Below are 27,528 nucleotides of genomic sequence, written 5' to 3'. Positions count from 1 at the left end.
GTGGTTTGGGTTGGAAGGGACCTTAAAGCTCACTCCAGCCCCCCATGGGATTATACAGGTGTAGATGCTGCACCTGGTGCCTCCAGAGCAAGGAGGAATGCAAATGGGTTCACATACCTGCTGGTGCTGTACAGCTTGTTTGCCTTATACTTTACGCTTTAAATCCTAAAAATCACCAGGAAAGAATAAACTGGTCTGTGGGATCTGTTGGGTTGCTTTACAAGCAGCTGACTTGATTGACTTGTTGGGGATCAGGCTTGGGTGTTTCAGGCTCAGGATTTACTCCATTCCCCCCCAGTTCAGCAGGAGAGAGTCACCTTCCTCCACACATGCCAAGATAAGCTCTGATCCTTGGGATCCCCCTTAATGCAATGTCTCTGCTTCTCCAGAGGCTGGTGGGAGCTGGGAAAATTTTTTGGTTTGGCTCAGTTCTGACCCAAGCTCCCTTCCCTTCCCTTCCCTTCCCTTCCCTTCCCTTCCCTTCCCTTCCCTTCCCTTCCCTTCCCTTCCCTTCCCTTCCCTTCCCTTCCCTTCCCTTCCCTTCCCTTCCCTTCCCTTCCCTTCCCTTCCCTTCCCTTCCCTTCCCTTCCCTTCCCTTCCCTTCCCTTCCCTTCTCTTCCCTTCCCTTCCCTTCCCATGGTTTCCAAAGCTGTTAAACTGGCTGGACCATTCCTGCAGGGAAAGAGCAGGCTTGGCCTAGTGTGGTTTTCCCATCCAAGCACTTGCTCAGCCCCTTCCTTCCCTGCCAGCAGGTTATTTATGGAGGAAGAGGTGGAAATGGCATGGAATGTGCTCCTGGAATCTGCTGGCTTTCATGTTTTTTAATTGCTTTTACTTTCAGTTCCATTTTCAGTTACCAGGGTCAGATGATGCAGGCACTAAGCCAGCCCCGAGTCACAACCCTTCACCTCTGTCTCAGGTTTTATTTATAATTTATCATGTCTTTTCACCAACTCCTGTCTCTGTCCTGTGATGGCAAGTGGGGCTTGTATTTGAGGTTTTTAGGAACTTTTCCCACCAATGGAGGCTTGGGCTGGATCAATCCCATTTTTGGATCCATGGTGCCACCCAGCACAGGAACCCCAGCAAAGAGCTGGATCTCCCATTTCAGGTTGCTGGAGCAGAACTGAAGGAAGCACTGCCGAAGCCCAAGATGATGGGGTGCCATATGGATCCCCTACTTCTCCCTCACCACTGATTCTTTCCTTTGAGGCCAGCAACCCAAAGTGCAGCAAAGCTGCAGGCTGGGCCCTGGCTCAGAGGGCTCGGTGGCTGGTGGGCACCTCATGTCCCCAAACCCACTGTGTGTCCACCCAACAGCACTGTTCCCCTGCGCTGCGAGAGAACCAGCACCATCTCCCCTTATCCCCCCTTGCTGAGAGAGAACCAATGCCACCTTCTTTGTGTCCCCTCACTGGGTCATGGGAGTCCCAAATGACATCTCCCCTCATCCCCCCCTTGCTGAGAGAGAACCAATGCCACCTTCTTTGTGTCCCCTCACTGGGTCATGGGAGTCCCAAATGACATCTCCCCTCATCCCCCCTTGCTGAGAGAGAACCAATGCCACCTTCTTTGTGTCCCCTCACTGGGTCATGGGGGTCCCAAATGCCATCTCCCCTCACTGAGCTCAGGGCTGTGACAGACCCAAGGCCATCTCCCCTCATGCCCTTCAGTGTCCCCAGTGCCATCTCCCCCCACATCCCCTCACTAATCCCAGGGCTGTGAGTGAGCCAGTGCCACCTCTCTACATGCCCTCACTGTCCTCAACATCATCTCCCCTCATGTCCCTCAATGAGCCCTGGGCTGTGAGGGACCCAGTGCCACCTTCCCTCACTGTCCGCAGTGGCACATCCCCTCGCTGTCCACTCACATTCCCTCAGGGGCTCATGAGGGGCTCATGATCCACCGCCATGTCCCCTCACGGTCTCCTCGCGGGGTCACGAGGGTCCCCCCGTCACGGCGGCGGGCGCCATTTGGGGCGCGCTGGGTTCGGCTCCACTCGGCTCTGGTCAGCCGGGCTGGGCTCGGCCGGGCCGGGTTCGGCTCCGTTCGGCTCCGTTCGGCCCTGTTCGGCTCGGCTCGGCCCCGTTCGGCTCGGCTCGGCCCCGTTCGGCTCGGCTCGGCCCCGTTCGGCTCGGCTCGGCGCCGCTCGGCCGGGCTGGGCCGGTCCCACATCCCGGGCGGGGCGGTCCCGTTGCCGGCCCGGGGCGGGCAGCGCCGCTCGCTCCCTCCCTCCGTCCCTCCCTCCTTTCTCGTGACCTCAGTTCCCGGCGGAGTGCGGCCCCACCGCGGCTCGGCTCCGCTGTGCTCCCGCGGGGCCCGCTCGCCCCCGCGCCCGGCCATGGCGCGCTGAGCGCCGCGGAGCCGCCAGCCCGGGGCCGGCCGGGGCAGCCGGCAGGACGGAGCCGGCAGGACGGAGCGGGCCCGGCGGGCGGGACGGCGCTCGGCCTGCGCCGGGCGGGCGCGGCGGGCGGCGGCGGCGGCGGCGGGCGGAGGCGCCATGGAGCCGGCGGAGGTGAAGGACCGCATCCTGGAGAACATCTCCCTCTCCGTCAAGAAGGTGGGAGCGGGAGCACGGCGGACACCGACTCTCGGTGCTGAGAGGACTAGGCCTGGGGACACCTCCCGGGCTGGGGCTGAGGGGGCCGGGGACAGCCCTAGGACAGCCCTGGACTCTGGGGTGTAGGCCGGTGCTGTGCTGTGGTGGCGGTGTTGTGGACAGCCCTGGTGATCCCCTTGTGCAGGGACAGGGACAGCTGGGAGGACACTGCCTCTGCCGGGTCTGTGGGGCTGGGGATGGCCCTGGGGACCCCGCTCTGCAAGCGCTTTGTGCCTGGAGACATCCGCGGGGACCCCCCTCAGCTGATGCTGAGGACAGCTCTGGGACCTCTTACGGTCCTGTGCTTGAGGGTGGGGCTTGGGCCTGGGGACAGCTCCAGGACTGCCCTGGGGACCCCCCAGACACACACCACTGTCGTGGATGTAGGATTGAGGGACGGGTCCCTGTGGGCCTCCTGCCTGAGGCGTGGGGCTGGGGGACAATCCTACAGACCCCCACACTCAAGAAACATCCCAGGGACACTGATGAACTCTGGGACGGGAGTGTGGGGTCAAGGCCACTCAGCATCCCCTTTGCCAGAGGTGGACGCTTTTGGGGGTGTCCTTGGAGACCCCCTGTGCTGAGGGGGTTGCACACAGCCCTTCTGGTGGTGGGGATGGTATATCTGGGGTGTGGAGTCACCCTGCTAAAGGGAGACTGTCGGGGCCACCCCAAGGACCCTCTGTCTTAGCTGGCTGGGATTTTCCTGCCCAGGGTTCCCCTTTTCAAAGGACAGGATTGGGGGAACCCTTTTTTCTGGGGCTCTATTTAGGAGGGATTTGAAGTCTAGCCTAAAACCATCTTTCTAGAGGTTCTCCCTTCAGTCGGGCATGTTCTGCAGGGGGCACAGGACAGAGGGACAGAACCTAGGACATTCTCCCCATGGCCACGGGTTTGTGGTTCATTCCTGTGCCCTGCTCTGTGCCCTCAAAACAGGGCTCTGAACCTGTGTCCTCTCACCTTCTCCTTACCCCTCCTTTCTCCTTATGGGAGATGGGTTCCTTAGAGCCCACTCTGGTGGTGGAAACATCCGTGAGCCGGCACAGAGGAGACCAGGACAGGCACAGAGAGGACCAGGATGCTGGAATCTTTGGGAAGGCCAAAGGAGTGAGCTGTAAGGATATGCTGAAGTTTTGGTTTGGTGCACACATGAACTCCAACCAACCTTGAAAAAGAACCCCTGCTCCATTTGAGGAGGCAAGGGGAGTTTAATTTCTGTTTGTCCCAAGTTTTGGAGGAAGGCTTTCTGGACTTGCTGTTGTTTCTCCAGTTGATGTATTTCCTCTGCCTTATGGAATAGGAGTTTTCCTGTGCTCTGCAGTGTGTCCTGACTCAGATTCATCCATGAAAACTTGTTTTATGAAGACCAGCACGAGTGAATTCCAGGTGCTATTAAGAAGGGGATGGCTGGACATTGCCTTGGGTGTAGGATGGATGAGCAAACCTCTCCCAGCATTTTTCTTCCATGGATGACCCTGACCTCTGGTCTCTTGCCTTTTTGTCCTCTAAAAATTAAGGATAATCTTATATCTCTCTGGAAATTCATGGATGTTCAGCTTGCTCTGGGCTCTGTCACAATGCTCTGCAATGCTCCTGCCTCAGTTTCCCTGTATATATAAGGAATACAACTTCCCACAGAGGATTTGTTGGACATAATTTGTTTGCATTCAGAAAATCCTTGGAAAATCGCATTTGGAAATGCTAAAAAATCAACATGATGTTTATTTTAATTACTATTATATTTGAAGAGGATGCTTCAGCTCCAGCTCTGCCAACACACCTTGGCCTGCCCAATCACTGCCGACTCCTGTCTTGCTCCAGCAGTGAAAATTTTGGGATTTTCTATTCCTGCCTGTTCATTCCTCTTCAGAGCAAAACTCAGGGAAGCGTAGGAGCCTACTTCAGGCTGATGGATTAATTTCTACCATCCCAGTGAAACCAAACTCAGGCCATGGTGAAATTCCACTCTGCTTTTTTACCCCCAGGATGCAGTTCTCCTTCCTCAGGGAAATCACTATGGACTGCTAATTTTTCCCAGTGCTTAACACTCCCACTTCAGCCTGAAATCCCTGATCCTCTTTTTCCCTGTGAGTGGCAAGAGTAAAATACTAGGTAAAGGGAGCAAGTAGCTTTGTGTTGGGAAATCCTACTTTCCGTCGTCCTCGTCTTGAGTAACTTCTTGGCACTGGAATTGTGTCATGGGGTTTGGAGGAGTTTTCCAAGCATCCTGCCTCTGATTTCCAAAGCTTCCTCACTGTGTGGGTTGCTCACTCCTTACTTTCAGTGCCAGTGCAGGTGTGGAATGGAGGATTTGGATGTGTCTGTGGTTGATGGTGGGGGTTTCTTTTCTCAGCTGCAGACCTAAAGAGGTGGAAACAATGCCTTATTTTTACGGAGTTGCCCAGGGAAGAGCGCCCTGTACTCGGCAGCCTCGGATGGGGAAGGAGAGGGGCAGCAGCACAGCCCTGGGAAGGGTTTGACACTCAGGGCTGTGACTGTACCTGGCTGTGATTTCAGTTTTTGCCAGGTGCTGCTGGATTTTAGGGATGGGGGATCACAGCACAAGCAGTGGGTGAATTCTGTACAAATCCATAGCAAAAAAAAAAAAAAAAAAAAAAAAAAAAAAAAAAAAAAAAAAAAAAAAAAATCTTTGATGCCAAGCAAATCCCTCAAGCCTCAGTGAACAGGACTGTTTCTCTTATTTTCCTGGAAAGACATGAGGGATGGAGCACAGATGGAAAAGTGGCAAACGTGCTTAGGGAGGGTAATTCCAACCTGTAGGGTTCTCTGTGTGGTTCCCAGGTGCCAGGGGGAGATCAATGGTAGCTCTGCTGTGGATTTCAGAGGTGTGAGGTTGGAGGTGTGAAGTCACTGAAAAAAGTGAGGCAGAACACCTTAGACAGAATAGCCTTCTATGTCAAGAGGCTTCTGCTCTTGGTGGCTTCAGGAGAGGCTGGGAAAGCTCAGCACTGGGGAACTGGGTCCCTGCTTCAGTTCCAGGGGAATTGGGAACATGTTTTTGATTTCCCATCTACAGCTTGTCCTCTGTCCTCCCTGTGAGCTGTAAATTAATTCACAGGGTGATGCTTTCTGCACACATAGACAGTGTTAGTTCCGTCTTGTGACCATTTATTTTCCCTTTTCCCACTCAGTTCCCCTTCTCCTAGGAGGGCTGTGCTCCAGCTCAAATTACTGTACAAATTGATGCCTCACCATTGTATTTTTGTGAAGATATTGGGCTTTATTGGGGCAGAAGGCTGGAGATGGGCATGTTATGGCTCAGTGTGCAGGCCCTTGTTCACTCACGTGCTTCTAGGAGATGCTGCTGTGTGTGGTGGCAGTGGGATGAGAGCAGCTTCCTGGTGCTGCCCAGGTGGACTCTAAACATACCAGAAATGCCAACAACTTCAAACCCATCCTTGGCCAAGCATCTCCTGGTAGCCAGGAGCTGTCACAGGTTCCCTGGTCCATGAAGCTGGTGGTTTGTGTTCTCTTGTGTTTCCCTGAATATTCCCTGGGTTCAGGAGGGGTTTAGTGCTCTCCTACCTGGGATTAGGTGATGAAAATGCAAAGTCCTTAAGCAGCGTTATTGTTGACAATTACAGGAGCTGCATGTAAAATCAGAAAAGAGCTTAGAATCCCAGATCTGGGGACTCCTCTCTGGTTTTCAGGCCATTCTGCTGGCTTTGAAGGATACACATCACCATGAACCCTGGAGCAGCTGATCCTTGGTGCATGTCAATCAGGTGGAGCAGTGGTTTTTGCTGACGTTGCAAGAGTCCTTGCCAAAAGCTCTGGCTCTGCTCTGTTTCTGCATGACTTTGGGCAGGTTTCCACTGCCCTCACAGCAAGTCAATGCTGAGCCTTTGCTGCCTGTCTCTGGGTTGGATTTTTAGCCCTGTACCTTTGAAATGCCTTTGCAGTCTCCTGTGCTGCTGACCTCTCCCTTGTGACACCTCTGCTTCTCCTGCACAGCGAGGGAGAGTTGGTTTGGGCATGTCTTAGTGCCCCCATGTCCTGGAGAAGAGGAGCAGGGAGTGCTGGAGTGGAGCATCCCTACTCAAATCACGTAGGGAACGTGCTCATCTCTGCCTGGCTGGATTTATTTAGCCCAGCTGCTGTGACATGGAGGCAGCATCTCTGGAGATGTGAAAACAGCCAAACAGTCTCTTGCCTTCTGCTCTCTTTTGAGGGGCAGCTCTCTGGCTCAAAGACCACAGGGGTTTTATCTCTGCCAGACTCTTTCCTCTCGTTCACTCACATCTCTCCAGGCCACATCTGTTGCTGCTGCAGGGGCCACATTAAGAGGCTGACCCTGCATGTTCCTTTGCCACGTGTACCAGGTTTGCCAGCTGCCTGTGGGTGAAGGTAGTAGCAATCTCATGGAACTCCTGAGTTGTCCATGAAGGCAAGACACAGGGGTCACTCAGGCGCTTTTAACAAGTCCACAGATGTGTTTTGGTGGGCATCCAAGGGCTTTGTATCTGTGGTGCTGTGGTTCTGCTCTCATCACAGCTGTGTGCTGCTTGAGTATTTCAAGGTTTATCTCTTTAGAAATTCCTCTTGCTTCATCCCAGTGATCAGGAAACTTCCCTGCCTGGCCATTGAGGAGACACTCTGGTAGTCACACTCACACCACCACAGGTCTGCTGATGATCCAGGGTCCGTCATCCGTAATTTCAAGGGGGTTGGGTTCTGCAGGTACCTAAACTGATGTTTGTCCGCCATAACACCCAAAATCAGCTCTGGAGCTGAGGGTGGATAAGGCTGTGATAACATTTTGGGAATTAAAAAATTGCATTTGTTCTCCTTCCTCTAACACAAAGCATTTTGCTGGGAGAACAACTGGTTTAGGAGTGTGAATTTGGCTGTGGTTTTCCCAAGGAGCTAAAGGAAACCTTCCAAGCCTCTCTGCCTCTGACTGCACAGTTTTGGTGGCTGTTGAGTGATTTCAGCTTTCCCCACTTCTAGTGAACTGGTCCAAGAGGTGTAACTGGATTAAGCACGGGCTGTGGGCAGTGGGGAGGGAACTCAGAGCTGCGATACCCAGCGTGTGAGGGAGCAGCAGCTCCCTGGGAGAGCGGCACTTTGCTTGTTTCTGGTGTGTTTGCCACTGGACTTGGGTTTTTTTCCCCATAAAATCTGGTTTTTTTCTGTTATGCTGAGCATGTGACCTTTCCACCTGCCTTTGGTTAGCTCAGGGACCCTGTTCCACTGCAGCCAATTCTGTGCCTGGCCCCTGCTCTACTTGCTATGACAGAGAAACAGGATGCTCCCTAAAAATTCCCACTGGAAAAAATCCTATCCTTGTCTGAGCCACACATGGGTCCAGGCTGCTACAAGCTTTGCTGCTTAAAAATAGTGAAGAAAAGCCCCAGAAAAGCCTTGGGGAGTGTGAGCTAAGAGGTGTATGTGTCCCAGGAGGTGACAATCTTGCTGGCATTGGGTTGGGAATGCTTCAAAGCTCAGTGTTACAGCAAGGAGCAACTTTGCTGTGGGTTTCAGCTTCACCTGTGTTAGGCTCCTGTCTCCACATCTCCAAGCTGCTTCAGTAGCACTTGTGCCTTCCAGGTGCTGATGCTCTGAATGTGCCTGGTGTGTTTTTTCTGGAAAAAGCCCCAAGATCCAGGCAAGATGCACAAAGTGGGAAGCTGGGCACTGAGGCCAGTGCTGGTTTGTAAGGAGTGTTGTCAGATCATGTGTGTGACCTCCAAAATGTCCTGCTAGAGCTGGAGTTTTAGACTTTTGTATTGTACAAGTGTACGAGAGAGAGACTAGTGCCTCTGCCATAACATTCAGCCTGCTTTTATGGATGCTATGGAAAATTAGGAGTTTCCCAGGCACAGGAGTTCAGCCTCCTCTTTATTCATTTGCCACTGAACGTCTGTATCTTGTGAGCAGGTGTGAAAGTAACAGTTCTGGGGTGTCTGTCCTGGCCCTTCCCACTGTGCCTTCCCTTGGCACTGAGCTGTCATCATTTGGGACAAGGTCAGTTGCCCTTTCTTGTGCTCCCTGGAGCTCCACGTTTGCTCCTGAGGGTGCTCAGCTCTCCCAGCTGGGGAAAAACCCACATCTCAGTGTGCTGTGGGGGGGAATGAGGGTTTGGAAGCACGTCTCCCCTCTCCCGTCCCAGTTAAGGAGCTGAGGAGTGCAAAGGGTGTTTGTTGTTCTGCTGTATTTGTCCTGCCAAGGAAATACCAAGCAGAACAAGTGAAATGGAATTGATGTTGGAAAGCTGCTGGTGAAACATCTGCAGGGCAGATTTACGGAGGGGAGATGTGAACTCAGTTGGGTTGTGGCCAGCCCTGAACAGGTCAGGAGACTATTTTAGTATTACAATGAGTTTTTAGAATTACTGAAGGGATTTCAAAGTCACCACAAAAATTATTAGATTTGGGAATGGGCTTTCCAGAACACATCCCTGATTATTTGTTGGCTTCCCTTGCAACACAGGAGCTCTGCAGATCAGCCTGGAAAGCTTCACATTCATTGAGAACCACTGCAATTAATAGGTTATAAAATTGTGCAAGGAAGAGCCTCTCTCAGAGTGCCTGCCAGCGTGGGGTGGGGCGTGTCACTGCTAGAAAAATGGACTTGTGATTGATAAACAGCAATTAAATCCTCCTCCTCGGTGGGGATGAGATGCGAGTGTTTCCCAGTGCCAGCCAGGTCTCTCTTCCCGTTGCACAAACACCAGCTCCAGGCTCTCCCAGGTGTGTTCAGCCCGTGGTTGGGCTGTTGGGCCTCTCCCTGAGCAGGTTGTGTCCCACGAGCGCCGGTGCTCAGACCTGCTGGGGGCTGCGGAGTGGTCCCGGTGGATGGACGGCTGGGATGCCTCCTGCATGCCAGCAGTGCTTATTTTGGCCACAGGAATGTCTATAAATAGCCCTGGGTCAGGGCTCCAGGCATTGCTGTGCCCCTCACACGTCCTCCATCTGAGCCAGCCCTCAGCCCTTCCTTCTGGATTTGGGGTGCAGAGGGGACGAGGGGAAGAGCGTCTCCCCGGAAACCCAGGGATGATGTTTTTAACCCAATTATTTGCCTCCTTCCTGATCTCCCCAGCTCCAGCCTGGCTCAATGCCGAGCTGTGTCAGGCAGCTGCTTTGTGGATGCCTCATGAAGTTTGGTCAGCACCTCCCAGACAGGTCTGACTGCGGAGGGGGAGGCTGATTCAATTATCCTTGTGTGTTTTATAACGACTTAGAGGAGACTCCATATAAACACTTCATAAAGTGCCATTTTTTGGGGCAGTGCCACATCCCTCCTGTCATCACCACACTTAGGCACGGGTGCTGGGATCATCCCTCATGATACTCGTGGACGTAATTCCTACAGATTTTCAGCTAGGCATTGGATCTTTGAAAAATGGTGCAGCTGGACTTTGTTCCCCAATTGGGAAAACTGTTTCATCCTAACTTTTCTCCGTGTGACTTCACCCTTCTTCCCAAGCCAGAAACACCTCCCCATCAGCTTTTGCAATTCTTTCCCCACCCTGGCTGGAGGGATGACTCCACCCAGGAGATCCCGAGGCTTGCTGTGTCTTGTTTCCTCCCTGGACAGGGTGTCTGAGCAGGGATTCACCTGGCTGATCTCTTTTGGGAATTGTCCTCTAGTGAGCCATGCCTGCCCTTGGCTGGGCGCTGGAATCCTTTGGCCATGTTTATTTTGGAGGGATGCTGGTACCATCCCTGGGTGCAGCGCTGGATGGGGGTGTGCTGGCATATCTCAGTGGGAGTGAGCCCTTGTGGCTTCCCTGTGACCCACAGCTCCCAAAAGGCGGAGCGCCAGAATCCCGATCCCAAACTGCTGAGCGCACATTTCCCACCCACTGGGCTGGTGGGACCCCATGACTGAGCAAAGCACAGTCAGACCAGCTCATCCTCTGGCCCCTGATGTGCCACAGGGAGGAGGTTGAGCCTTCTGGGGCGGGTTTGCTCTGGGTATGGCTGTGGGGCCAGGTTTTCCACCAGCCTCCCCAGGAAGGGCCATACAGGTGGAGCTGGTCTGTGCAGAGCAGGAGGCTCAGTGCTCCTTGCAGAGCAGCTAAAAGGGATACAAACCTTGGTGTAACATAGCACGAGTCCTTCAAAACCTAAACCCCTTCCTGGGGAAGATTGAGCTTTTCCAAGGAAGAGAAATTCAGTTTTTAGATGGAGACAGCCACCATTTGCTGATAGTTTGCACCCTTAGATGACGGAAGGTGGGTCGATCCATGGAGAGGGGTGGGAGCTGTGCACTGCCTAGAGGAAGGAGCATGACAAAGTTCTGAGTTATTTTGGGGGGAAGGAGGAAAGAAAAAAGAGGAAATACTTCTATTTCCTCACCCCTTTAGCTGCCCAGGCTTGCAGTGTCTCTGTCACGAGGAATTCCTCCAGTCTAAGGCACAGACAGGCTCCAAGTTCCCTCCAAACTGACCTCCCCAAGCTGTGTCTCCTTTTCTTCATTGGTGAGTTAATAAAATGCCTGATTTATTCTTGTTTCCCCCAGCTCTCCCTCACAGCTGCATTTCCCCTGTCCAGCACAGAGGCTGTGGAAACACCCAGAACCTCCTCCAAGGGTGCCCCAGCTCCCTGCAGAGCCCACAGCCTGGTTGGGACAAGTTGGGAATTTCTGCCTTCAAATGCTGGGTCATGTCCTGTGAGATCTTTAGTTCTGCCTCAATTTTCCCAAAAATGGGACATTTTAGTGAGCTTCAGCTCTTGGAGATCATCTCCATGACTCCATCTATCCATCACCCAAGGGATATGGCTCTAAATTATGGGTTTGTTTCTTCCTCTGGTGTTCTTGCTGCAGCTTCAAACACTGGCTGCAAGCACCTCCTGAAAGTTTTCGTAAATAGTGGGATTTTAGGTTGTTTTCTTCTCTGCTTCAGTCTGGGCTGCTTATGAATAGTGGGAATCTTCTGGAAGAGCTTCTTCCCAGAAATGGCTAGGAGCTGTTGAGCTGAAATGCTCCAGGTCTTACATGGGTGTTGTGGAAGCACCTGTGGATCTCTGGAACACCCACAGGTGTCTCTGCAAACACCACCTCGTTGTGTATCTGCTTCCCCAGGGGATTCACCTGCTGGCACAGGGACAGAGCAGGGCTGTGCCATTGGACAGTGGAGCTCCGGCTGCCATTCTCCAGGCTCAGCAGTTTTTTCTCATGTAAGGGTTGGGACCAGCTCCATGCAGGAACATGCCTGGCTCTCCCACCTTACCTAAGAGCTCCAGAGGGATTCAAGGTCTTCAGGCCAGGAGGGTGTTGGAGCTCGATATGTTCATACTCTTAAGAGTGTTGTTGGGATAGTTCTCAGGGGCCCTGAGGTATTCTCTGACCCCTGTGTAACTTCACATCAAGACTGGATGATTTTTCCAAAAGGAGCTTCTCTAGTAATAATTCTGGAGGAGAAATCTGTTTTGGGGGATAGGTCAGACTTGGCAAGCACAGTAATGTCAAGTTTTTGGGTTTTACACATCTATCATCTAGTGAGGTTTGGCAAAGACGTGTCAGGTGACTAAAATAACATTGTCTACAACATTGTTGTGGCTCAGCTGAGCTGTTCTTGTTGCCAGCAAACAGCCATGGCCTATCTGGCTGAGATTACATCCCAGGAGAGTAATCTCCCTGCCTGGATGCCGAGGATGTGTGAGACAGGACCTAAATAGATCCGTAAGCTCTGGGGGCAGGAGGAGGCAAGGGGATTTCTAGCAAAACTGAGGAGAGGCCTCATCCATGTGGGAGCTAGAAACAGAGCAGAGCTGGGGTTTATTTCTGCTCTGAACAACTTTGTGGCGGCTGGGAGGGAAGAGGCTGCTCAGCATTGGGGAACTTGGTTGTACAGTCACCATGGCACTGTTGGGTTGTGAGACTTGGGGATGCTGGGCAGGGTTCTCCCTGTAGTTACTGCCCTTAGGGTCCTCTCAAGACCATCAGCTGCACTCCGTAAGTAAAACCTGCAACAAGGTTTAGCGAGCTGAGAGATCACAAAAAACTGTTTAATGCTGGATATGAGCATTTTGGCACTTCCACCTGCTCCTCATGGGCTGGAGAAGGGCATTCCATCCATCCCATCTCTTCTTTTTGCAGCTGCAGAGCTACTTTGCTGCCTGTGAAGATGAGACACCGGCCATCAGAAACCACGACAAGGTCCTGCAGCGGCTCTGTGAACACCTGGACCATGCTCTGCTCTATGGGTGAGCCTGGAGCCTCCCTCTGGCATGCTGCTTTTCCCCATGGAAAAAGCCTGCTGTGAAGCCTCAGCATGGGGAAAACATCTAGGCACGGATTGGGGTGGAGATAATGAAGCTTTTGCTTAATTTTACTCTGGGATTTTTCTTCCTCCAGACTGCAAGATCTTTCCTCCGGGTACTGGGTGCTGGTGGTTCACTTCACGCGCCGGGAAGCCATCAAACAGATCGAAGTGCTGCAGCACGTGGCCACCAACCTGGGACGCAGTGAGTGTTCAGTGTCCCCAGCTCCGGGTTTGGGGACACCTGGGGAGGCCCAGGTTGTGCTGAGGAGTTGGGACTGCTGGTAGATTGAGGGAGCCATTGGAATCCAGGTCACAGGCAAAGGAATTGCAGAATCCTTAGAGTCGGAAAGGACCTCTAAGATCATCAAGTCATTCTGTTAGCCCAGCACTGCTATGTCCACCACTAAACCACATCCCCAGCTGACACATCCACACGTAGTTTGAACATTTCCAGGAATGGTGCTTCCACCACTTCCCTGGGCAGCCTGTGCCAAGGAGGTGGGAGTCCTGCCACGACCGCATGAGGTCTCTGGAAATAACAGCACTGTGCCTCAGGGTCAGGTGCTGAGGTGTAGTCCAGCTTCTGCTGCCCTGAAACCCAAGGGGCTGTGCCCTCAGGAAGGGTTCCAGACAGATGGGAGTCCTGTGGGACCATGGCCTCAGGAAGGGTTCCTGGCAGAGGGTAGCACTTGGGAAGGATGGGAGTCCTGCAGGGCTGTGCCCTTGGGAAGAGATCCTGGCAGATGGGAGCATCCCCTCTCACCCCACATCTTGCTGTAGCACTCATGTGCATGATTCTGCATTTTCCCTGCTCTGAATTGTCCATAGAAGTCGTTTGGGACCATTGAGGCCGCTTTTGATGCAGGACTGTGCCTAGATCCTCTGTGCCTGCTTATGCAAACGCCTGCCAAGTCCTGGGCCTGTACTGGTGAGGGCAGAGCTGAGCACAGACTCTATTGTCTACCTCTGCACCAAAATTTGTGTCAAATCTCACCTGGGCTAATTCACAGCAATTCTCCCTCTGCCTCTCCTGGCATTCCTGGCAGGGTTCCCATCTTGCTGGAGAAACACTGTCTCTCACCAATTTTACTCCAAATCATGAATCTCTCACTGGCATTTGCACCCCCCCACCCCGATTTCCCTCCTAATTGCTCTCCTCAAATGACACGAATGAATGATCTGAGGGGTTTTAACTAATTTGTGACTATTTCTAGGCTTGTGTCACTTCTCAGGTATTCCCAGATAAATCTGTCTGCTGCTCTGTTTCCAGGCCGGGCCTGGCTATACCTCGCCCTCAACGAAAATTCCTTGGAGAGCTACCTGAGGCTGTTCCAGGAGAACCTCAGCCTGCTGCACAAGTACTATGTCAAGTGAGTATCCCTGCTCCTTCTCCTTTGGGCAATGTTTGACACCCCTCCTTGTCAGAAGCCAGCCTGAATTTGCCAGTGGGGGAACAAGCAGTTGATTAGGGCTTGATTTTTTTCCTTGTGGGATTTACGTGCTTAATTTGGAGGTCCTAGATGTGAATGCACTACCCTCTTATCTCTATGAGGCTCTGCAAGCATTTCTCCTAGTTCCTGCTTTTACTCTGCAGTCTGCTTTATATTTTTCCATGATTTCCAAGGAGCTGCTGAGCTCCTGTCCAGGCACCCAGCTTTGCTGGACACCTGGAAATGTGGCTGTAGCTCAGTTTGGGGACAGCACGTAGTGGCTGCCCACGGAGGCAAGGAGTGGGCTGCCACCTCCAGGGCTGATCTATGGCAGCTTGGAGACGCTCCCAAAGGAACAGAAGGGCCCTTGTAGCTGCTCCTCCTCTTTCCCACATCTATAAAGCCCTTTTGTTCCTCCCTGTGGCAGGAATGCCCTGGTGTGCAGTCACGATCATCTGACCTTGTTCTTAACACTGGTGTCTGGACTGGAGTTCATCCGCTTTGACCTGGACCTGGTGAGTGTTTGATCTGTTCTCCCAGCTCTGGGAGAGTGGGAATGTGGAGCAGGGGAAGTCCAGGGTGGGACAGATCCCACCACTTGGTCCAGGGTGGTCCTTCAGCTGAAAACATGACGCTGATGATTTTGGGAAAGACTCTTAGGTCTTTGGGGATCCAACAATGGGATTTATTCCTGTTGCTCAGTTCTTCACTGTTTGGAGGAGAAACAAGGCAGCTGCAGGGCAGATTGAGCGGGGTAAAGGAGCTGAGCTCTGCAAGTACTGGTACAAAACGCTGGTGTACCTCCAGAAAACACAAATCCACTGGATAACCCTTGGTAAAACCGCTGGGTTTCCTCTGAGACGGGCACCGAGAAGGGATCTTCAAGGGACAGTCCCCCTGTTTTGGTGGGGTGGCATTTCCTGCAGCTGTAACAGTGACTGGAGCCCAACCCTCACCGCATTCCCTGCCCTGCAGGATGCTCCATACCTGGATCTGGCCCCCTACATGCCTGATTACTACAAGCCTCAGTACCTGCTGGACTTCGAGGAGCGCCTGCCCAGCTCTGTGCACGGCTCCGACAGCCTCTCCCTCAACTCCTTCAACTCTGTCACCTCCACCAACCTGGAATGGGACGACAGTGCCATTGCTCCATCCAGCGAGGGTCAGTGGGTTTTGGGGACAGTGTGGACAGGGCTGTGTTCTTCACACATTTCCGTCAGATAAGGCAGTAGATTTTAGACTGGAAAAGACCAAAGCAAGAGACTCAGCAGCCAGGCTGGGAGTCTCTCCTATCTTACATCCTCGGGAGACAGGACAAGGGGGAATGGGTTTAAACTAACAGTTTTAAATTAAAAGATGGGAAATTTAGATCAAGTATTTGGAAGAAATTCTTCCCTGTGAGGGTGGTGAGGCCCTGTCACAGTTTGCCCAGAGCAACTGTGACTGCCCCATCTCTGGAAGTGTCCAAGGCCATGTTGGACAGGGCTTGGAGCAACCTGGGATAGTGGAAGGTGTCCCTGCCCATGGCAGGGGGTGGAATTAGGTCAACTTTAAGGTCCCTCCCAACCCAAACCATTCTGTGCTGATTCTGTGCCTCAGACTGGGAGAGAGAAGGACATTCCCTGTAGGCACCCCAGGCCTCATTCCCATCCTGGGGGTTTTAGCAAGAACTGGAGGAATCTCCCCACAGAGTGAAGGTCATGCCTGTATCTGCATGTGGCTTCCAGGTCAGCAGGGACACGGCTGTAGAGGAGGTTTTGTTTGTTTTGCAGTCCAGAGACCCAGTGCTGGCCCTGGTGGGGAGTAGTTTCCAGAGTCTTCTCTGTGTCTGCAGTTTGGGAGAAAGACAGCCAGTGGTCTCTGGGGTATTGGTTTTTCCTCTTGATATCTCTTGAGCAGCTGATAAATTGTCCTATTCACCCACTTATTCCTTCAGAGAGGCTGGATGTTGTTCCTGATAAACGGGGCAGACATGTACCTTGTGTATGCCCCATGAATCTGCTGCAGCCACAGCAGGGACCTGCTGTCCTGCACCCACCATGTTCACATGAAGCAGCAGCTCTGCTGATGCTGTTCCTAATCCAAAATGCATTGGTCCTGTCCTGGTTTCTGTGTCAGTTTGAGCAAAGGGGATTCTGGAATAGAATTGGAATGGAATGGAATGAACTGTTAGATGGATGCAGGGAATTCGGGACTGAGTCCACACACACATGGTTTCCTCAAGACAAGGGTCACCAGTTGCCTTTTATGAATGAGGCACAACCTGCAGGTGTTAGAGATGCTGAGAAGGAACAATTTGGGGTGGACATTAGAGTTGTTTTAATGAAGGATTTGGAAGCACAGCACTGGTTTGATTTTAGGAACTTGCTCATGCCACATCTCTAGCGTGCCAGGGAAGCTGGAGACAGCACGAGGAGGCTAGGAATAAAAATCACAGAGAGAAGGTTCTCTATCTCCAGAGGTTTGGCATAAGCAGTTGTACTGCATCCCTGGGTTTGTATTCCGACTTCTCCCTCAGCAGAGCGTGTGCCAGACATCTCCTACCTGTCCCTATCACTGAATGTCCCCAGCCTTCTGGTGGATGGCTTCTTAATGCTCGAGAGAAGAGGGCTTTGGAGTAGAGATCCAGGAGATTTTGGAGATGGATTTTGGGTTTGGCATCATCTCAGCCTATTCCATGTGTCCAGGCTCTGTGTCTCAGTCTTCCCATGCACAGAGGTGCTGATGTAGGAATGCTGGACCAGGACCCAGGAGGGTGGGAATTGCTGCTGTTCCTCTGGTGTGGAGGAGTTTAAGTTTTCCCTGTAACTATTACCCTGCTCATCATTTCAACAGCAGTGTGTCTCTACCCTGAGAGTGCAGGTGGAACTGGGGATTGTAGGATCAGAGGATAAGGTTTTCCCTTTAATCAGATCCCTGGCTTTGCAAACATTCATGAGTCAGACATCACAGTATCTATAGGAGGTAAGTGTGAAGTGGGGAAACTGAGGCACAGAGATATTAAATTGCTTCCCAGAGAGGGCCAAGCCCTAGGTGACACTGTTTATCTGATGTAGCTTCCCAGCTTGAATACATGGGCCTTCACCCTTCCCTGGTCCCTTTGTAGCTCCCATAACAGTGGTTGTTCCAGAAAGAGCAACCATTAGTGCAGCTGGTTTCCATTCACATCCACATTCCCTATTTTCTTATGGGTTTCAGATACCAGTGGATGATTGTTTTGTTTTTCCCCATTCCCATCTCCCTCCCCAAATCCCCTTCACACTCTCCCCTCTCCCCACTTCTATCCCCACTACCTGTATTTCTAATCTTGAGTTTTATCCCTCATTTTTGTAGATTATGATTTTGGAGATGTCTTTCCAGCAATGCAGACCATGCCCAGCAGAGACTGGGAAGGTGGGACACGCTCATCTCTTACAGCATTTTGGTTTTCTCTCTTCATTGCTGCCCCTGAGCTTGCTGCATGTTCCCATGTTTGTTTCTTTAACAACCAACTGCCCTGTCCTGATGGAATTCCGTGCAGGCCCAAAACGTGGGATGTGCCAGCTGCCCTCATGCCATGGATTTCCTCTTTGGGGTAAAGCATATGGGGTGCTGATTGAAAAACTGATCCACTGTCATTGGTTTCCTTAAAGCCCTGGAAAACTGAAAATTAGCTGAACTAATTCTGCTGCCTTTAATTGTTGGCATTTTGCAGAGATTAATTTGGGAGGTTTTGTTTTCCCTGGATCATCCTGTCCTGTGTCAAAACTTCTCATTTGAAGCCACAATATCCAGCACATGGCCATGCTCAGTTTGGGTCGCTACATTTGTTATTTTTATTGATTTTACCGCTTTTTAAACCCACTTAGCAGCTAGCTCTGGCCTTTATGGCCAAGAGCACTTGCCCAGTTTAAAGGTATTTGTTCTTCCTCCACATGCAGCCCCTTGTGCATATCCTCCACTGGAGCAGCATCCTCTCTGCTTCACCCCTACACTCCATCCTTCACAGCTCAAAGCTGGATGGAGCCTGATGGTACCACCTGAATATTTGGGGAATATTTGGGCAAATCTACCTGAATTCCATGTGGATTGCTCTCGGGCTCTAACACTCTCCCTCTTACCTTCCTTCTTACCCCACGCACAGGGCTGTCGCAGAGGTGGTTTAACCTGTCCCTGGAGGGTACAAACCACATTTCCAAACCCAAGGTGCAGCCAACAGCTCCATTGTGGGTGTTGGGTGGAGGCTGAAGCCCAGGGCTGCTGGGGGAAGGCAGATCCCTCTGGATTTGAGGATTTAAAACCTGACTGACTTCCCTGGTAGAGCTCACACTCGCCCTGCTCTGGGGCAGCTTTTTCAGTGGGAACAAAATGGCATTTTGGAATCACCCAGCACAAACTGTCTGGACTAGAGTTTTACAAGGTTTAATTTTCTTCCTCAAATCCTACACCCTAAATCAGTCTTGCCAGGGCTGTGATTCTCTTCACAAGGGGTCTTTTTAGCTGGCTGTGAAAAGGAGTCATAGAATAATGGAATGGTTTGGGTTGGAAGGGACTTTAAAGAACATCTCATTCCAATCCCTTGTCTTGGGCAGGGACACCTTCTACTAGACCAGGAATGGTGTTGGAGAAGAGAAGGGCGTGGATAACTTTCCTTTTACCATGATTTTGGATGGATAATGGATAATAATAATAATCCAAGCATGAACTCCTGCAGCCCTTCTCCACTGCTCTTTTTACCTCTGAAGACTAACGTGGGCCCAGCTGTTTGTGCTTTGCCCTGTCTGTTCCACCTGCTCTCCTCGGAACCCTGTGAATGCTGTGTCCCCTCTCCAGCACACTCCAGCCCCCGCGTGTCTCATGTGAGCAGAGGAGAGCAGCCTGCTCCATCAGGGTGGCTTCTCCATGGGCTGGCTCCATGTCTGCCCTTCCAGCTGAGCAAGCACCTTCCCACGGCCCCGTGGCAGGGAGAAGCAGCAGCCTTGTTGCTCGCTGTCACCTTGCTCAGGAACAATGTCCCCAAGACCCCTCAGACTTCCCATGGACACCACCTCTGCTCCTCTGTCCGGCTGCTGGCTCCTGGGTGACCGAGCTGTTGTGTTCAGGCGTTCTCTGAACTGCAGAAGGGGTGCAAGGTCTCACGCTGGCCTCCCTGTCCCTCCTGCCAGAGGCTGCTGGCACTGCCAGTGGCGTGGTGCCCACAAAGTGCCCTGAGCCCCCAGCACGTGGCTTGGCTTGATCCGGCTCCGTGCAGGAGCCCGAGCTGGCGCTGATCCGCTCTTCCCGCCTTGTCCCTGCAGATGGGGACCTGACGGACACGCTCAGCTGCCCGCGCTCCACCGCCTCGGAGGCCAACGGCAGCAGGGCCGTGGCGAGGAGCCCCACGCAACGCCACAACCCCTTCAACGAGGACAAGGCCGAGTCCTCTGCCGACACCACGCCGGTGCACACGGCTTCCCGGGACAAGGCAGAGGCCACCCCCGAAGGAACAGACCAGTCCGAGAGCTGCATGGAGCTGGAGGTCATCAGGTAGGGACAGAGTGCTGGCCTCAGAAGGGGTGGCAGATGTTGAGGATTTGCCACCTCTTCTATCCCAGCGAGGATGGTCTCTGTGCTGAAGCCTTTATTCAGCCCTGTAGGGCTGGGCTAGGTCCTATGGGCTGATCTCACGTCACCCCCTTTCCCTGCCAGTGTGTGTCAGAGGGCTCAGAGTGATCCATGAGGGTTTGTTTGGAGCTCCCTCCAGCTGATGGCAGCTTTGCAGCAGCTCTGGGGCTTAGATATTCTCTCCCATCCTGTCCCTCCTGTTTGTCAGTGAGCTGTCGCCAACCCTGTCACAGGAGATGCCTCTGCAGAGCTCCTGGCTGGTGTTTGACTCCTGCAGGGGAGATCCCCAAGGGATCCCTCAATCCAGACAAAGAGCTCAAGGCTCTGTCCGCCCATACCCAGCGATGGGAGCTCCCCAAACATGCCCAGCAGGGTTGTGCTCTGTTCTGGTGCCAGGTTTTCCCAGGAAGGAGCAGAGGAGCTGGGTTTTACACGTGATCCCACATGGGAGACGTGGGGAAGGGGAGCACTGGGTTTGCTTCCTGAACAGGGGTGACCTGGCAGCAGTTTGGGTGCTGTGGGTGCCAGAACACTTCTGCAGCACATACCGGTGTGCTCCAACCTGCATCTTTCTCTTCTGGCAGGTGGGGACACAGCATTCCCACCTCTAGAAACCTCCCTTCTCAGCTTCTTGATCTCAGCCAGGGATTTCTCTCATGTCACTTCAGCTCCACAGCTGTTTGTGATTCCTTTACAGCTGAAAGAAAGCCCAAGGTGCTGTGTCAGCAGTGACACTTCTTTCTGGGATACCTAGGAAAAAGTGTCCATACCTTGTCTCATGAAAACTGGCACAGAGATGGGGGCTCTACATGGCTGCACATTGAGTGATGTTCTTGATAGAAGGATTTCTCGGCAACAGGGAAAATTGCAAAGGAATGTTGCTGGGAAAGGTTGGACCCCCGTTCATATTGCAGAGACTATACAAGCGCAGTGGGTGACATTCTTCTCTCTCACAGGTTAGCCAGGAAGAAGAAGACAGGCAAGAAGAAAAAGGTGAAGCCTGAGGAGGTGGTGAACAGCCCAGCACCTGCAGCGACCGAGGCCAGTGGAGACAGCGGTGTCAACGGGCTCAGTGACAGGGAGGAGCCACCGAGGGACCGGGAGGAGCCGCCGAGGGAGGGGGGCTCTGCTGCCCCGGGCCCCGCTGCCCCGGGCGGGCCGGAGGAGGGCGGGGAGCGTGCTGCCCTTGGCCCGCTGGCCCTGCGCATCCCTGAGATGAAGGACACATCCATGGAGAGCGTGGGGCAGCCCCTGAGCAAGGTCATGGACAGGCTCAACGGGCAGCTGGACCCCGGGGGCTGGCACACCGCCCTGGAGCCCCCCGGGCAGCCCTTTCGGACTGGCACGCCAGGGGAGACCCCGGATGGATCGTCCTCTGGCGACTTTAGCGAGGGGATTTCAGCCCCCATGGACTTCTACCGATTTACCGTTGAGAGTCCAAACACTGCTGCACCAGGTGGTGGCCACCATGACCCTCCAGGGCCTGGCCAACCGCCACATGTTTCTGGTAGCCCTGAGGCTCCTGAAGAAGAAGAAAGCAGAGAGGGAGAAGCAGTTGGGGCAGTAGAGGAGTCTGAAAGGGCGAGTGATGAGCCTCAAACTAGCCAGACAGAAACCACCAATCCGCAGGCTCCCTGCGAGCCCAAGAAGGAGCAGCCCAGCCCTTCCCCGAGCAGCGCTGAGGACTCTGGGGTGGAAGAAGGGCAGGGCAGCCCCTCGGAGCTGACCCATCCCTCTGAGTTCAGGTAAGGATGGGTTTGCTCAGCGGGGACAGCATCTTTGAAACAATCTTGAGCTCAAGTCGACACCTTTCCCTTTGTCCTCAGTTTTGGGGGCAAAGCCCATCCGTTTCCAGGATGAAGAGGAAACACAAAGGGTCAGGAAGAGAAGGTCTTGAGGAGCTAACAAGTGCCCAAATCATGGACAAGGAGGGGGATTGCCCTTCCTGGACTCACCCAGTTTCACATCCGTGTCCATCTTCTGCTGTCTCTCTCCGCAGGGTGGATAACAACCATCTCCTCCTGCTGATGATCCACGTCTTCCGGGAGAACGAGGAGCAGTTGTTCAGGGTAAGGAGTCTCCATCAACTGAAGGATCAGCTCTGTGCCTGCATCAGCCCAGCGCTGAGCGCTCCTTTCTTTCCATGCAGATGATCCGAATGAGCACAGGGCACATGGAAGGGAACCTGCAGCTCATCTACGTCCTGCTGACGGATTGCTACGTGTACCTGATCCGGAAAGGTATCTCATCCCGACAGCCTCTGGGCTCAGCGGCAGCGAGGGAGGTTCCATCCATGGCTTGTCCATGGATTAGGCCTTCACTGCCACTTCCCCTGAGTCCCGTGGTCACAGTAGGGAGCTCAGATTGACTTATCCCCCAGAAGCCCTGGGACACGTGTCCTGTGGCTCCATGCTGCCTGGGACATGGCTCCGTTTGCAGGTGCATCGCTGCTGCTGCAGAGGGGGTCCTGTGCCCCCCCTCACGTGGCTCTCTGTGTCTGTGCCAGGGGCAGCGGAGAAGCCGTACATGGTGGAGGAGGCCGTGTCCTACAACGAGCTGGATTACATCTCGGTGAGCTTGGCCGGGGCGGGCAGCCCAGGGGAGCCAGAGGAGAGTGGGGGGTCAGTTCTCGCCTGTCCAGGGGTGAAGGTGCCAGGAGCATCACAGTGGGGTGTGTTTGTGTCCTTCGGGAGCATTCTGGGCAGTGAACCTTTGAGACTGGGAGAGTTGGAGGTGATGCCTCTTCCAGTGCCACCTCTGTGAGTGCCCACCTCACTCATGTCTTTGCATGGGCAGCAGAGTGACCACTGACCCTCTCCCTGGGGCCAGAAGCCTGGTCAGCCCTGCTCCGTTGCCCCTCATCCTGTGCCTGGCTTCCCTAAGCATTGCTGTGTGGCACAGGTTGGGCTGGATCAGCAGACGGTGACGCTGGTGTGCACCAACCGGAGGAAGCAGTTCCTGCTTGACACTGCTGACGTGGCTCTCACCGAGTGAGTGGGGAACTGGAGCATGGAACTGTGGAATTCTTGGGCTTGGGGACAGTGGGAGACTCCAGAGACAGCCCTTCACGACAGTCCTGCCACCCGTGAGGGGTTTGGGGGTTGGTTTGATGCCCCTGGATGAACACAGCTGACAACTGGAAATGCCTCAGGCATGGATACAATCAAAGTATCTTAGTCTCTTCCCTGGATGAACTGTCACCCCATCCCTCAGTCTGTGCTTTAGGGCTCTGGGCAATGCAGACCTTGTGTCACTTGGCATGAGTAGGGATGAGCTCTTGAGTTCCAAGGCATGTCCCCACGTGTTCAGGGTAAGGGTTCAGGGAGGTCACCATCAGGTCATACTGGGATCTGTGCTGGGATGAATGACCACCTCCCAGTGTCACCCATCTCCTTTCTGGAGTTCAGACTTTGCAACCTCCCATCACCTTTGGTCTGTAGGTTCATTTTGTGACTCTTTGGTCTGGAAGGCCGGAGGCCCACAGTTAAGGGGAGCCCCTTGGACACCAGGGTGTATGAGGGAGATGAGGGGCTGTTTGCCCCAGCCTTGTCAGAGATCTCTGCCGCCCTCTCAGGTTCTTCCTCGTCTCCTTGAAGTCAGCCATGATCAAAGGATGCCGGGAGCCCCCTTATCCCAGTATCCTCACGGATGCCACCATGGAGAAACTGGCACTTGCCAAGTTTGTGGCGCAGGAGTCCAAGTGTGAGGTGAGTTTGGATATCACCACCATCACTGCAGGTGATGAAGGCTCACAGGAGACTCCCTTGACTTCTCCTGGTTCTTACAGGCCTGCAACGTGGTTGTGCATTTCTACGGCCTCGTTCACTGGGAAGACCCCATGGATGAGGCACTGGGACCTGCCAGCAGCAGCTACTCCTCTGCGGAAAACGCTGTCACCAAGGATGGCGTCCTGCACTACAAGGCAGGGACATCCTACCTGGGCAAGGAGCAGTGGAAGCCCTGCTTCGTGGTGCTCAGGTGGGCACTGGGGCTGTGGGTCAGGGCTGAACTCACACAGGGCTCTTGGGAGAAGGTGCTGGGAGCAGTTTGATGCCTGAGAGCTGCTTGGGAGGTGCCACCTGAAGGGCTGTCTTAGTTTGGAAAGACAGGTGTCTGCCGGGGAAAAGCTGGAGTTTCCCTTGGAATGGAGAATGCTAACCCCCTCCCTCTGAATTATTATAATTTTGAAATTAAGGGGCTTTCAAGCAAAGATATGGGAATAGGAGTAATAGTTCTTTACTGGGAATAGAAAAGATGTAGTAGTACCAAAAAAAAAAAAAAAAAAAAAAAAAAAAAGCAACAAACCCAAAACTAAACTAACTAACAAAAAAGAAAAACTCTTACAGTCAGAACACGACCTGACACCTTGTTGGTCAGGATGTTGGTAGGAGTCGCATTAAGTCCTCCTGCAGTGACAGATGTGGCTTTGAGATGATCCTGTAGAAGGGTGCAGTGGTGGTGAGATGGGTCCAATGTTCCTCTGGGAATCCAGTGCAAACAGGCTGCCCTGGTGTTCTGAATCCCAGGATTTATCCAGGTAGGAATGCTGGGCTCCTCTCCTGGGTACAGCCTCTCCCATTGGGACGATGGAATTGTATCAGCCGTGCAGTGAGCCTCGATGGCCCGTGAACAGCAGATATCCCCTGGTGGAAGAGATAAAGAACACTGCCCCACTTGGTTTTAACAGCTGCCCATTAACATCTCCCCACTCGGTTTCAGCAGATAATAGAATTCACACCCCAGTTAGATCCTGCATTGCAATCCAAGACAAGGGACCAAGCCACCTGTTTGGTGGCTAAAGCCATTTGTGGGTGCCCAGCAGCAGGAATGTGATCCCACAAGGCTTCATGGGTGGGAGGCAGGGCAGGGCTGGCTGTGAGGGCAAAGGCAGGGGATACCAGAGCTGAGCTGACTCCAGTTACCCCCTCTCTCATCTTCCCAAATGGCAGCAACGGGATCTTGTACCAGTACCCAGATCGCACAGACGTCACCCCTCTCCTCTCTGTCAACATGGGGTAAGTGGCTGGTAGGACACAGCAACCAGACTTGATGGGGATCTGGGGAGCAGGAGCTACTTGGGATAGCCAGGGAGGAGTTCCAGGCTGGATCATGACCCGGTCCATGCCACAGGAATCCCAGCTGCTCCTGCCTGGGGACAGGTGCCCATTAGTTTTTGGCTCCAGTGCTCAACTCCAGCTCTCCTGCAACGTGAAGAACCTGGAGATAACTGGTCCTTTGGAGCAATCCCAGGGGATGTTGCAGATGGGAAATGTTTGTTGCCAGCAGGGGTGAGGTGCTGCCCAGGGAGGGCAGTTGGAGGCTGTTCTCAGGCTCATGCTGGCCCATCCATCCCGCTCATCTCCATCCTCCCCCTCTCTCCCAGCGGCGAGCAGTGCGGGGGATGCCGGCGTTCCAACACCACCGACCGGCCCCACTCCTTCCAGGTGATCCTGACGGACCGGCCCTCCCTGGAGCTGAGTGCCGAGAACGAGGAGGACATGGCAGACTGGATGCAGTACTTCTGCCAGGCTGTCTCCAAAGGGGTGAGCTGGGGACAGGCCCTGAGCGTGGGTGCTTCAGCCCCCTCCCTTGCCCAGAGCCCCTTTGGCGCTGCCGAAGGGAGCAGGAATGTCTGGCAGGATGGAGCAGGCAGCTTTATCCTGAGCCAGGAGTGTTTCCCTCCAGGAGAACACACACATCCCAAGGAGATGGGCTCCATCGTGCCAGGTTTTACCGCCCTTTTCCCCACGCAGGTGATCCCCCAGGGTGTTGCCCCGACGCCGTGCGTTCCCTGCTGCCTGGTGCTGACGGATGAGAAAGCTTTCACGTGCCACGAGGACTGTCAGACCAGCTTCTTCCGCTCGCTGGGCACTGCAGAGCTGACGGACATCACCGCCGTCTCCACGGAGGCCGGCAAGGAGTACTGTATCCTGGTGAGTGCCTGGCTTTGGGACCTGCTGGCCCGGGACCGGGCGAGCACCCAGTGCTGATACTTGGCCTCTCCCCTGGTGTTTAGGAGTTTGCTCAGGACAGCAAGGAGTTCCTGCCCCCCTGGGTCCTTTATTTTAGTTGCACTATGGAACTGGAGAGGTTCCTGTCAGCGTTGAACGCCGCGTGGAGGAACATCTACCAGGTGAGCATGTGGAGCTGCCTTGTACCCTCATTGAGTGAGGGAGAGCAGAGGGATGAATTTGTCCCTGTAGGGGGAACCCAGCTTTCCCACGAAGGGCAGGAGACCCGGGGAGCTCCTCTGGGTCCATATAATCGCAGGGTGTGGGATTTAGAGCCTGGCAAGACAAGCCATGAGCATCCAGTGCTCGCGAGGGGAGTGAGAGGAATGTGGGTCATCCCCACTGTCACTGTCTCCATGACACAGGCGACTTTCCCAAGTGGATTTGTGGTGGTTTTACAGTGAGAGGGAGAAATGACTGTTGTCTGTTCCCCTCCTGACAACCCACACCTGTGTTTCAGGTCGATCTCCAGCACAAGGCCATTCTGGATGCTGCTGTGAAGAAGAAGTGTGAGGATGCCCAGAGCCTCATCGACAGCGCCTGGCAGCGCAGCGACAGCCTCTGCCGGGGCCGGGCCGAGCGGGACCCCTGGTGTTAACCCTGGCCAGGGGAGGACAGCTCATGAGGGCCCATTTTTGGGGATCAGGGCCTGTATCTGGCCAACTGGCACCCCAAACCCTCCTGCCATCGCTTGGTCCCCACCAGGGCCATGCCTGCAGCTTGGACCCCACGCTCTCCAGTGAGCCAGGGACATCCGGCGTGGTTTGGGGAGCAGCCAAACGCTTCACCACCTGCGCCTTCCTCCTTGTCCAGCTGCCACGGGGCAAATAATTTGCCTTTCACAGAATAATATCCCAGTAGTAGTGAGGGAGAGGGTGGGAGTGGGATGGGCTGGGATGAGCATCCCTGTTCTGGTGGGGAGCAGGACTGAGGACTTGTTCATTTTCGAACAGGATCGGGATGAGGCAGGAACACTCAATCACTACCATGCATGTTTTGTTGCTCATGCAATCACCGAGGATGACACTGCTCTGCCTCCTTCTCCAGGAGAGCTTGCCCAGGGCCTCCAGAGGCCACTGAACCACTCTCAGCCTGTCCGGGAGATTTGAGGCTAAGGAAGAAGGAATGGGGCCAAATATTTGGCTTTAAACATGGTTTTAGGAGATCTCAGCAGCCTGTTTGTGGTTTGAATGCTGGCCCTATTCACTGGGGAAAAAGATGGAGTCCCGCGTTCTTCAGGTGTCCTGAGGGACACTATCACGTGGCTGCCACCAAACATGTCCCCATCTCCTCAGCTCCCTGCATCCGAGGCCAGTGAGGACCCATCGCCACGTGCGCTCCACAACAAGCACTTTGGGGCACAACCCCAGCTTTTAAATAATATTAATAATAATACTAACCTGGAAACCTTCTCATGTAATATACGTTCACGGGGCCTTTTTCTGGGAGGAAACATACGTGACTGAATGTATATGTACATACATCTGCTTCCTTTCCCCCCTCCCCAAATAAATAGACCTTGGTAACTCAGCCTTGGCCCTTACGCCAGATGCTACCACCAGGGCCTGCTGCTCCTGCTGTCACTTTGGAGCCTGTGGAATGACTCTGGGGCAGGGACAAGGGGGTGTCTGAATGAAGAGAGGGGAGGACGTGCACCTCCAGCTCCTCCCT

At 53.7% G+C, this 27,528-nt stretch overlaps 1 protein-coding gene across 3 annotated transcripts; it reads left to right on the top strand.

Annotated features, from left to right (window-relative positions):
* The first annotated feature begins 2,470 nt into the window (after positions 1-2,470).
* On the top strand, positions 2,471-27,388 carry PLEKHM2 (pleckstrin homology and RUN domain containing M2). 3 transcript variants are annotated; one of them, XM_040084576.2, is made up of 20 exons: positions 2,471-2,560; positions 12,668-12,774; positions 12,926-13,035; positions 14,104-14,203; positions 14,691-14,778; positions 15,239-15,425; positions 17,597-17,656; positions 19,540-19,768; positions 20,803-21,591; positions 21,846-21,915; positions 21,996-22,086; positions 22,353-22,417; positions 22,748-22,836; positions 23,421-23,553; positions 23,634-23,824; positions 24,796-24,861; positions 25,230-25,389; positions 25,600-25,779; positions 25,863-25,979; positions 26,318-27,388. In XM_040084576.2, exons 1-20 carry the CDS (start codon positions 2,501-2,503, stop codon positions 26,453-26,455), a joined length of 3,030 nt encoding a protein of 1,009 aa, XP_039940510.1. In that variant the 5' UTR covers positions 2,471-2,500; the 3' UTR covers positions 26,456-27,388. The 3 variants fall into 3 exon arrangements, with proteins under 3 accessions (XP_039940510.1, XP_039940512.1, XP_039940511.1); XM_040084577.2 differs by lacking the exon at positions 2,471-2,560 and adding an exon at positions 3,929-3,985; XM_040084578.2 differs by lacking the exon at positions 17,597-17,656.
* The last annotated feature ends 140 nt before the right edge of the window (positions 27,389-27,528 follow it).

The sequence above is a fragment of the Hirundo rustica genome, chromosome 22 (assembly GCF_015227805.2).
Source record: "Hirundo rustica isolate bHirRus1 chromosome 22, bHirRus1.pri.v3, whole genome shotgun sequence".
NCBI classification, from domain to species: Eukaryota; Metazoa; Chordata; class Aves; order Passeriformes; family Hirundinidae; genus Hirundo; species Hirundo rustica.
Note: the sequence above shows the minus strand (reverse complement) of the source record. Positions and strands in the feature narration are given on the sequence as shown.

What these genes read in the sequence shown, in the direction of transcription:
- PLEKHM2 (XM_040084576.2), top strand. Translation starts at nt 2,501, where the DNA reads ATGGAGCCGGCGGAGGTGAAGGACCGCATCCTGGAGAACATCTCCCTC. An exon ending in GCCCAGCAGAGACTGGGAAG is followed by an intron (nt 17,657 to 19,539) that starts GTGGGACACGCT and finishes TTGTCCCTGCAG; the next exon opens with ATGGGGACCTGACGGACACG. An exon ending in ACGAGCTGGATTACATCTCG is followed by an intron (nt 22,418 to 22,747) that starts GTGAGCTTGGCC and finishes TGTGTGGCACAG; the next exon opens with GTTGGGCTGGATCAGCAGAC.